Source organism: Barbus barbus, assembly GCF_936440315.1.
Source record: "Barbus barbus genome assembly, chromosome: 3".
NCBI classification, from domain to species: domain Eukaryota; kingdom Metazoa; phylum Chordata; class Actinopteri; order Cypriniformes; family Cyprinidae; genus Barbus; species Barbus barbus.
The window spans coordinates 26324292-26336150 of NC_136731.1; the positions used below are offsets into that span (position 1 = coordinate 26324292).

General features: G+C 35.4%; 1 protein-coding gene across 2 annotated transcripts; it reads left to right on the top strand.

The window, feature by feature from the left end:
* The first annotated feature begins 296 nt into the window (after nucleotides 1–296).
* LOC306848689 (equilibrative nucleoside transporter 4-like) lies at nucleotides 297–11413 on the top strand. 2 transcript variants are annotated; one of them, XM_079383391.1, is made up of 11 exons: nucleotides 297–503; nucleotides 2640–2863; nucleotides 3501–3632; nucleotides 4713–4826; nucleotides 6520–6648; nucleotides 6786–6860; nucleotides 6965–7221; nucleotides 8907–9030; nucleotides 10011–10198; nucleotides 10296–10536; nucleotides 10702–11413. In XM_079383391.1, exons 2-11 carry the CDS (start codon nucleotides 2701–2703, stop codon nucleotides 10833–10835), a joined length of 1557 nt encoding a protein of 518 aa, XP_079239517.1. In that variant the 5' UTR covers nucleotides 297–503; nucleotides 2640–2700; the 3' UTR covers nucleotides 10836–11413. The 2 variants fall into 2 exon arrangements, with proteins under 2 accessions (XP_079239517.1, XP_079239516.1); XM_079383390.1 differs by having other exon boundaries at nucleotides 316–503; nucleotides 6965–7230.
* Nucleotides 11414–11859: the final 446 nt, after the last annotated feature.

Sequence of the window (11859 nt, forward strand, 5' to 3'; positions counted from 1 at the left end):
CTGTTCCCTGTATATGGCCACGTGATGGCGGTGAGCCCGGGTGCGAGGGCCCTTTCATCGCTGCTTGCAGCTTTAATTTGATTTAATATTCCGAAATAATGAAAGCTGAATTGACCAATCAGAATTAAGTATCACATGTATAGACCTATTTGTTTTAGGTTTTTCAAAAATATTTAATGTGTGGCACTGTAATCATTGATTAGTTTTGCATTTATTATCCATTGTAGTATGGAAATAAGTGCGGTTCATGAAGTGCACTAATGCAGGTTTCCTTTAAAGCAACAATGAAAGCCTTGGCAGACAGCTGGAGGCTTCAGACCGCTGTGTGGGAGGGAGGACGGAAGAATGACAGCGGCTCTGTGCCTCTTCACCTTGTGCAGGAGGATATTTACACCCAAACAACACCGCACCTATGATGAAAATGCTTCATATGTAAAGAAGGGTTGTGGTTACCCGGAGTAACATGCGAATAAGAGAGGAAAGACACATTTAATTGTTCGGGGGTAAGATTTAACCTGTTGTGTTTCGGATGACTGTATCGCTTTTGTCTCTTTAAAATGATGCACGAGCGCTGCTAGATGAATAACATGTTGCGATTTGATCGTATAACAAGTCCTGTGAGAGCAACAATTAAAGCAGCCTACAGATAGCAGATAACATTATGAGAGATTTTCTCGCAGGGCTGGTGTGTTTTGAAAAGAAGAAAGTGATTAAATTCCCTCTAAAAAGCGTGTTGACATACAGCTGCTTTTTGGCTTACAGCTAATTAAACATATTAGTTTTGATCGCGAAGCGCATTATTAGTTTTCGCATATCGTTTGGAATTGGAATTGAAAACTTATGTTAAACACACAACTCAACAATAATCATCGCGAGCATCAGGTCCTCTTATTGTTCCTCTTACATGCTTCATCTGCATTCATCAGCCCTTTCTTCTGTATCATTGGATCTCTGCATCATTTTTAGCAAGCCTAAAAATACATGTTATTATATTTTATAATATATTTTTAAATATATTTACTTTTTTTCTAGTGCATATTATATAGAAAATGACAGTAATAAATAAGCAGAGTAATATGAGTGACACATCTCGACAGTTCATGGTTCAGCAGGTGTGTTCCATGTCTCAGCACTGTTTACACACAGTATCTTAGTTAATCAACATCAGCCACTATGATAATATGGGCTACATGACAGCTTTGTGAATATGTTGTTGTACAGTATGTCTATGTGTTTGTCTACAGGCAAATTAACTATTCCATTTGGTTTTAATCATCACAATGCAACACAGTTGAGGCACAAAATGTGCCCAACAGCTCTCTAGTCAGTGACGTAACACTGATATCAAAGATTGCTTTTCTTTTGAACCAGTCGTGCATTGCCAGCCCCAGCCTCTTCAAAGGATGCATTGGCAGATTTCCAAGATGAGGAAAATTTCAATAGCATGTCCAACAGTGGCATCTTGGCTAAGGCTCTTTTCGCCTGATTTGCATTAAGAATATAGATTTATTTTAGATTATCTGATTGTTTTTCCTAAAATAGATCACACAGGGATGCAATATATCCCTTGACAATACAATACTAATGATGCACACATATACATATGCAAATAAAGCCAAAAAGGACATTACTTGCACAAAGGCATAGAGCATATAGCCAAAAGTGAAAGGTCACATGGCACAGCTGATTTAACAGAAAGCTCTTCACATGCTTTGATTACACTTCACTGTTCAGTCACTAGAGCCAATTTGACATCACTGGCATCTCAGTGAACTAGAATAATATGAAAAACTCAAATTTTGGCATAATGCTTATAGTGAGTGTATTGAACTTTATGAACATCCGAGATACATGCAAATTAAAACATGGAAATATCTTTAGATGTCATTTAGTTGTTTAAGAATTATTAAGACTGGCATTATCTCTTGTGATTAAGGTAATTACTGGTGTTTTTATTGACTTGAAACTATATTAAGAAATGCTAAATGTAAATAATTCTGAATATATTTTAATAATATGAAATGTAAATGATATATATTTAAAATAAAAATTATTTTGGTAACACGTTATTTTACGGTGTCCTTGTTACACGTTACATGTACTTACTATTATAATACCAATAGATTGTGCATAATTACATGCAAGTAACCCTATACGCCAAACCCTAGCCATATAGTAAGTACATGGATAATTAATATTCCTCATGACTTAAATGTATAATTACACTGTAACAAAGACACCTTAAAATAAAGTGTAAGTATTATTTTTATGTAAATAAAATAATTGTATTTAAAACAATTCTTTTCAATTTTAGTGTTTAAAATGTAATTTGTTCCTGTGATCGCAAAGCTTCAGTGTCACGTGATCCTTCAGAAGTCATTCTAATTTGCTGATTTACTTCTATCAATGTTGAAAACAGTTTTGCTTGCTAATATTTTTGTGGAATGTATTTTGACTGGTAGTGTATATATTAGAATGTTTTTCTTCTGTGATGGCAACACTTAAAAATGAAACATCTTAACTATACCTTAAAGTTTGCGGTTGATTATTATATCAAGATATTTTAAATGTAATGTGTTGCATCTAATCTGTTTTGTAAGTTGCTTACACACATATTCTTCATTTTCATCCACTTACAGATAATATTTCTGACACTGTTAAAGAAGGCCTTTGCAGATATTCCAGCCCGAAAGAAGGACTATGGGCTCAAAAGGAGTCGAGAGACGTAAACAGGCCACCCCTGGCCAGACTCCCGAGGGCAATGTGGTGATGAGCTTCAGTTTCGAGAGCTATCAGCTGGAGGAAGAGGACTGTCAGGTGAAAGACATCTCAGATAAAGGAGTGCTGGCCCTTTCTGAACCTGGTGAGTCTCTGCTGCATATAATGTGCCTCAATGTAACTACAAAATGTAATTTGAGTCACTATTTCATATGTGTTGTACTCGAACAATGTGTAATAATACAGATTTTGGTTTGGCAAAGACTCACCTTGGTTTAAAAGGTTATAATACTTGGCGTGTACTAGCTATGTGTAATCATGTTAGCTGGAGAGTCTGCTGTCCCCTCACGTTGCCCGGTTACAAAGGTCATGCTTATTAAATCAGTGGAGCAGGAGAACATAAACATTGATCTTTAGAGTTTGCTAGGCTGTTAAGCATATAGATATATATTAAACTTTTGGTCAAATGTAAGTTTTAGATTTTTAGTAATGATTTCATTTCTTCCATCTCTTAAATTAGGCATGTAGTGTTAAAGTACTAAAGTTGTATAACCATTAGGAAGCCAGCAAGAGGAACAGAAGTGCATCCATCAATCAGTTCCTCATCCAGAAAGCGAGAGAGAGCAAAATGTCAAATGTCTCATACATATGCATAAATATACTTCAAAGAGACAAATATGTAAAACGCACATATTTTGAAATGTCATACAAATAAAACACAGACAGGACTTTATAACTCTCACTCGTTTGTGAATACAAATGTGTGTGATTTCTGTGCATAGCGTTTGAAGAACCTGTTCCAGATGACCGTTACCATGGGATCTATTTTGCAATGCTCCTGGCTGGAGTGGGCTTCCTGCTGCCTTACAATAGCTTCATTACAGATGTTGACTACCTGCATCATAAATTTGAAGGTACTGCATTATATTGATGGATCTACATCTTCAGTAGCATTTACATGAAACAAATTACGGTTGAAATTTCTGTTAATGATTGTGAGTTTTAAAAATTGTTATACTTGTGTTTTCATGGCGCTTGCCAGAATTGCTCATTATAATGTTGTATTTTGATATGTGCGTGTGTGTGTGTGTGTATATATATATATATATAGAGAGAGAGAGAGAGAGAAAGAGAGAGAGAGAGACAGACAGACAGACAGATAGATAGATAGATAGATAGATAGATAGATAGATAGATAGATAGATAGATAGATAGATAGATAGATAGATAGATAGATAGATAGATAGATAGAAAGAGAGATAATTCTTTTAAAGAAGTATCTTATGCTCATCAAGGCTGCATTTATTTGATCAAAAATTCAGTGTAAAAAATAATATTATTAAATATGATTAAATATTAGTACAATTTCTGTTAATGTTCGTGAGTTTTAAAATATTCTATACTTGTGTTTTCATGGTGAATTGCTCATAATGTTATTTTTTTATATGTATTATATATGTGTGTGTGTGTGTGTGTGTGTGTGTGTGTAAATAGATAAGATTTGTAAATGTTTTTAAAGATGTCTCATGCTCATCATGGCTGCATTTTTTATCAAAATCAAATATATATTGTATATATGTATAGCAAATAGTATTTTGAAATACTTTATATTTGCAAAAATTCAGAAACCATTCTTATTGGGTGACTTTCCACTCAAGAAACTTATTATTAGTGTTGAAAACACTTCTGTTGCTTAATATTTTTGTGGAAATTTTTACTGTCAGTTTTGATCAATTCAATGCATCATTTCTGAATTTTACATATGTACTACAACAACAATTTATATATATGCGTATATATATGTATATATATATATATGCCTTTTTTAAAGCAAACCTGAACTTGACCAGCGATCATCATGCATGTACTTTCATTGTATAAAGATAAGATGTCAAAAATCAGTTTGATTGAGCATTATTATGGTTCCTGTATGACAGTAAACAAAAAAATGCAATAAACTTGGTCATTTCCTCTTTGTCTTCTGTGTCTTTCAGGAACATCCATTGTGTTTGACATGGGTTTAACATATATACTCGTGGCCTTAGTGGCTGTGATCCTAAACAATATCCTGGTGGAGATGCTGAGCCTGCACACCAGGATCACTGTGGGTGAGTGTGTTTATTTAGAGCAGACAGACAGTAAAGCACAAAGGGATGGGGGAGGAGGCTGCTGATTGGCCTGAGGGGAGAGGAGGAGGTGTGACAGTCCAGTCTGACAGCTGCATCACTCATCTCAACCTGAGGAACAACACTCACCAAATACTGCTGAATACGCACTAAGAAGATGGCTTACATGTAACCCAAACAGCAGATGAACACAGGAAAATTACACCACGACAATACCAATTGACTGATGACACACGAAAAACACACACAACCCCAAACCCTTTACTAGCAACCATCAAGGACTGTGATGTGAAAAGCAGCAAACAGGGGAAAACATGTCAATTGAATGCTTTTAAAGGGATATTTCACCCAAAAATAACAATTCTGTCATCATTTACTCACCTTCAGGCTGACCTGTGTGACTTTCCTTCGTCTGTGGAAAAGATAGTCATTGAAAATATGTTTTCTGTACAATGTTAGTCAGTGGAGTCCTGTGTTGTTTTGGACCCCATTATGGGTTATATTATATGGACAAAAACACTGAGAGATTTGATAAAATAGCCTCTTTTATATCTCATAGAAGAAAATGTCACGAGGGTGAAAGACATGAGGGAGAGTAAATGATTTTAAGGAAAACTATACCTTCCAAAACCCTCTGAAACAGACCAAATTCTATAATATAATAAAATATTATATGATATTGTTTGCAAACACAAATTTTTTTTTTTTCAAAAGTAAATACTATTTCAGGCTTTAAAATGTCCATGTTAAATTTAGTGTTACTTTTAATATCTTTCTAATCACTTGTGAAATTTACTAGTAATTTCTGAGTGAAAATTGTTTCAAAGTAAATTCTACACCAATCCTGCAGACTTTCAATGCATCATTTTTTTTTCTTAAGGCTGGAATACACTACACAATTTTTGCCCTGATTTTCCTCCAAGTGAAGTTATTAACGTAATTTTGGGAGGAGTACGCCCATCTAATCTTCCAATTAATATCCAAGTATAAAAGACAGCCTCTTACCACTTCCGTCGTTAATTAGTTCTTTTGGCATCCCTCTTCCTCCCAATCTCCTCCATTTATGCATTTTTATTTATTTATTTATTTATCTTTCTGTTTATAGGGGCTATTGGAGTTCGAGTAGAATAGTCTCTCTGAGCCCTCCATTGCAGACATCAAGCCAAATCTGTTTACCACTAATGCTAAGATTATATGGGCACACAAAGTCGTGAATTTACAGTTTGGATAAGTACACGCTAGTTGCCAAAAGTCAGTGCCAGTCTGCAGATTAGTGTTGACAGATTTCATAGAAAATCAAGTAGTGTATGATAAAGTCACAGACTTCAGACTTCGATTCCATCCAGAAATGGAGGAGATCAAACATGTTTGATATTTGCAGCCGATTTTAGAAAACATATTGTTTTCATTTGTCAGTCGTCTTCTAGCAAGGTGCACATTTCTCTGTGTGTGTGTGTGTGTGTGTTGTGATCGGAACGACTTTAAAGTTTGGTAGTGTGTGATCCTCAGTCGTTTAATGATGGCCAGTTTTCCTCTATTTACTATTTACAAAGTCTGTACGTGTATGATGCCTAGGGTTTTAAAAATCTGTTCAGATTTGAAAAGTTGTGTAGTTAATTCCAGCCTTTAGTTGTGCTATGTCAAATTTGTTTACATCCAAGTTCATCTCTTGTAGGTTACCTCTTTGCACTTGGACCTCTGCTTTTTGTCACCATTTTTGATGTGTGGCTGGAGAGGTTCACCACAAAGCAGTCATACGTCATCAATCTGATGTCTATGGGTACTGTGGCCTTTGGATGTACAGGTACTTGTTCATACATTTCTTTCCAAAGCCATCATGACTGCAGAAGCATGTTGGGAGTGACTGTCCTTTTTTCAGGCTCACATTGTGTTGTCAACCATTTCCAGCCATAACAGATTCTCATTCTATTGCGTCTCCAGTGCAGCAGTCCAGTTTCTATGGATACATGGGGATGCTTCCCAAGCGCTACACACAGGGTGTGATGACCGGAGAGAGTAAGAGGCTTTTTGCTATCAGATGTGGTCATGCAAATCCATGATGTTTCGGTAAAATGCAAAAACTAGATTCTCATTCTTTGTTTTTGTTTTTTTCTGTATAGGCACGGCAGGAGTGATCATTTCACTCAGTCGTATTTTCACCAAACTACTGATCAAAAACGAGAGGAAGAACACCATCATCTTCTTCGTCATTTCCATCTGTATGGTGCTACTGTGTTTTGTACTGCACATCCTGGTGCGAAGGACACGCTTTGTCCAATACTACATGGGTCTGGCAAGACAGGGCCTGTCCCACGCCAAAGACCACTCACAAAATGGGACCCAGTACCAGGTCCACCATGATGTCATTACAGAAGAAGTAAGATTTGTAAGTTTTGCATGCCAAATTTGAGAGGGGCATATCATTATGAACCAATTTATGGCCTTTCTCCAATAGTGATTCCATTGTTTGACAAATATGACAAATGTCATATTCTCATCATTTCAAAAATGTCAACAATCTTCTAAAATATCTTGTGTGTAAAATGTGTTCGGCAGAAGAAAGTATTTTGTGAATTTTGATGCACACAGTTAAATAACAATTTCTCTCTTTTTGCATAATTTGACAAAATTACAGCTTGATCTGTAATGATGCACAATATAAATATAATTATAAAAATATTATTGTATTTATTAAACACTACTGTTATTATTAATTATATAATATAGAAATAGATCATCCATAATTAATGTAATTTAAAACAAATATAAAAATGCAATTATAAATATATAATACACAAGTAATATGTGGATATTTTATATAAATAGTAATACATTTCAGTGAATTTTCTTTTTAAGCATGCTCTTCCATGCCATTGTCTTGTAATCAAGTACACTAATTATTCTGGACCAAAGGTAAAACATTGAAATCTATACCTGAAAAATATCCAAAATAGAAATTCAACACACGTTTCCTAAAATGAGCTGTCCAAGAGTTACCGGTCACACTAAATTTTAAGTCCAATTCTCGCTATTAACAAACCATTAACTATGACTTTTGCCTCAATAAACCCCTAATTTGCTGCTTATTAATAGTTAGTAAGGAAGTTTTTAAGTTTAGTTATTGGGCAGGATTATGGATGTAGAATATAGTCATGCAGAATATAATCATTTGTGCTGGTCAGTGCTCTCCATGACTATGCTCTCAGCGGCCCTGAAAAGGACACAGGGAGAGCGTGATTTAAGTGCTCACTCAAACACAGACAGTTTGGGTGGAGTAATAAATGAAAGCACTTCAGATAAACCTCATGTTTTTCCTGTGGCTGACAGACTAAGCACTCAGCTGTTCCTCCTCTAAAGATTTCTTCATCTTTGTCCAGAAATTCAAAGGTTACCACAGTCATAGAAATTCTTGCATGGAAGAGGGTCCATTAGGGGTATATGTTCAGATTCAAGTTATGATGAAAAAAAATCCATCAGCAATCCAGTACAATTTGCTTGAAGATTTTTGGACTAAGGACTGGAATTTAATCTAGCAAAGACAAAATACCTCAGAATGAGAAATGTATGTATCATAAAGTTTCTTACTGTTCATTGTTGCCTGTTTATTTATTATTTATTGAATGCTAGTTTATGCTGGAGCTTATGTGTGGCTTACGATACTCTGAGGGTGTATTTCCCCTGAGCAGTTCCTCGTCTGTGCTTCCGTGAGACCCGAATGCTCGTTTTATTCTCAGCAAATTAAGGAGAGTGGTTTTACTAGCTCAGCCAGACACTTAATCAAGTAATGGCCCTCCTCAAGCAGGCCCTGCAGAAATGCTAGTTCATCAAGAAAAGCGTTACAATATCTGAATGCAAAGCACGCTTCTACAAAGTCACAGTGACCTGCTTGATATAGTCACTGCTTCTGATGTGGGTTTTTTTGTTACATCACAAAATGCAAGGTTTTTGCTGTATTGAACTAAAAAAAAAAAAAAAAAAAAAAATTGATAGTCACTTCACTGTCATAAACGGATATATAATGTATGGAGTATGAATTGTTCAGATGTCCTGTCTGTTTTCAAGGGTAATGGCGTAGTGGGCTCTTCCCCAGCTGAAGACGGCTGCACAGATTTTGCTGGAGAAAACACTTACGTAAGGTTTGATGTGCCCAAACCAAAGATTAAACAGAGCTGGCCAGGCATCAAAGGTGTGATCTCATTTATAATACAGTATTTTCTATATTATTCCTTATTAACAAAGAAATTATGGTTTAGCAGTGCATCAATATTACAATTCTAACTGATACCAATAAATCAATAATCATTTTCATGAATGATTTGGTTGATATTTTCAATACTAAAAATTTTATAAAATTTTGTCTAAAGATATTCATTATGAGATCTGCTAAATTATACATTAATAATGTTTTATCATGTGTGCTTTGTGTATTTTCAGATAATAATAAGTTACCATACATTTCTAATAATCAAGTATTTGTATTCAAATGTGTAAGGTTGAAAAAATATAATAAAAATATATATTTAAAAAATATACAAAATGCAACTATATACTGTATAAATATAAAAATATATAATACACAATTATATGAAAATGAAATCACACTATGAAATTAAATAAATGTATTATTATAAAATTATTGTGCTTTGCTTATTTTCCTAAGTTACCTTGCATTCCTAATAATCAAGTATTTGTATGAACATTGCCATTCAAATTTTGAGTTTGAAAATATTATTATTATTCATTAATTATATAATATACACATATAAAATATAATACATAATGCATATTTAATAAAAATATACAAAATGCAACTATATAATATGTAAATATGAAAAATGTATAATACACGATAATATGAGAGTGAAATCACACAATGAAAGCATTACTCCAGTCTTCAGTGTCACAGGATCCTTCAGAAATCATACTGATTTGCTGCTTAAGAAATACTTCTCATTCTCATTATGTTTGTGGAACCCAAGATACATCTTTTTCTTTGATGAATAGAAATTTCAAAAGAACACATTCATGTGAAATTGACTTTTTGTAACAGTATGAAAGTCTTTAATGTTTTTTTTTTTTTATGCATCCTTCCTAAAGTAAAGTATTGATTTCTTTAAAAAAAAGTCATGTTATTGGTTAATCAAGCAGTGACCCCTTCTGTTGCAGACATGGTCCTGCATCGATATGTGGTTGCCCGTGTGATCTGGACCTACATGTTGTCTATTGCCGTCACTTACTTCATCACCCTGTGTCTTTTTCCTGGACTGGAGTCGGAGATCAGGAATGTCACACTGGGGGAATGGCTGCCCATCCTGATCATGGCCATATTCAACATATCCGACTTTGTGGGCAAAGTATGTTCACTGACATTATGACATTACGGATTATATGTCATCTTCTACATTCTTTGAAGTAATTTGACACCTAACTTTGTCTCTCCTTTGTGTCTAGATCGTGGCAGCCGTGCCGTATGAATGGAACGGGACTCGTCTTCTCTTCTGCTCGTGTGTGCGAGTAGTTTTCATCCCTCTGTTCATCCTGTGTGTGTATCCGGCTCAGAAGCCCACCTTTAGCCACCCAGCATGGCCTTGCATCTTCTCTCTCCTCATGGGCATCACTAATGGCTATTTTGGCAGTGTTCCCATGATTCATGCCGCAGGCAAGGTGGCACCTGAGCAGAGGGAACTGGCAGGTAAATCTATCACCCCATTTAGATTCATAGAGTATAAATGCACAAGTCTATGAAGATGAACAGGTGCTTGTATGTAAGCCTAAACCTTCAGAAGGATGCATTTATAATCTCTTCTCTAGAGATGCAGTCATTAACTTGAGTTCATGTGATTTTTTTCCCCCACAGGGAACATAATGACTGTGTCCTACATGTCTGGACTGATGTTGGGCTCTGTGGTCGCCTATGCTGCCTACAGTTTTACTGCTTCAGGCTCCAGCCTCCACTCAGAGACCGGCTATAACTTTACCCAGGGGTACTAGTACCCTAGTCCAAGCCAAAAAAACATGTCTGTTCCTGTCATCAATCTCATCAGGTGGCACCTTTGCCACTCTGTGTAGCAACTCTGCAGTTCCCATAAATCAGACCTCTGCTGCAGGCTTCTTTTGGCCCACCTGCAATGCTGTGTGCCTGTGAATGTAGTCAAAAGGATGAAGAAACAAGCTTTGACAATGTAAAGAGTTATATGTGTGCTTAGTTGTGTTGCCTCTTCTTGTTCTCTGAGAGTGTTTTTTCATGTTGCCAAAAGTTCTTTGGTGCGTTCGTTAAGATGCCAAACGTTAGCTGTGTGGTGATAAAGCTGGAGTGAATAAGTCTGACTCCACATTCTGTTGTGCTGTATATGGTATGACAGATGAGCATGAACGTTTATGAGTAGGCCTACATTCTGAGAGGACCGATGAACTGTACTAGATAAAGGCTCATTTATGTCTAGATGCATGTAAAAGGGATTTGCCGAAAAGAAAACCTTAATCTTTTGAGTGCAATATGGATACTGGACCTTTTTGCTAAAGCTAACTCATTGTAAACGTCTCTAAATAAAGACTCTTTTGTAAAGGTTCCTGCCTTTTTCCTTTCACATTTTCAATTAAGTTATCTTTTTAGGGTGTATGACAGCTATTAGGTCTACTTCGCCTTCACAGAAACAGAAATCTATTTTCAATTGGGATCCTTACATGAGAGATTAGTTGTGATATTTAATAAACCTGATTGTCTCTTGCAACTGTAGATGGTTTTTTACATTATGAAAATGTTATGAAGAAAGCATATTTCCACACAATTTACATGCTGTAAAATCACCTGGCATAGGAATAGTTCATAATTAAGCTTCGAGTTTAACTTTTTAGCTCACAGATTTGTTTAAAACCAATCATTCTCATTGTTTTACATCCTAACTAGTGATTTCTAGTGCTATATTCCCCATCAAACGGAAATGTACACTCAAAGTACTCCCAACATTTATTAATAGTCCCAAACATAGATATAGACTGTTATATTATTATACAA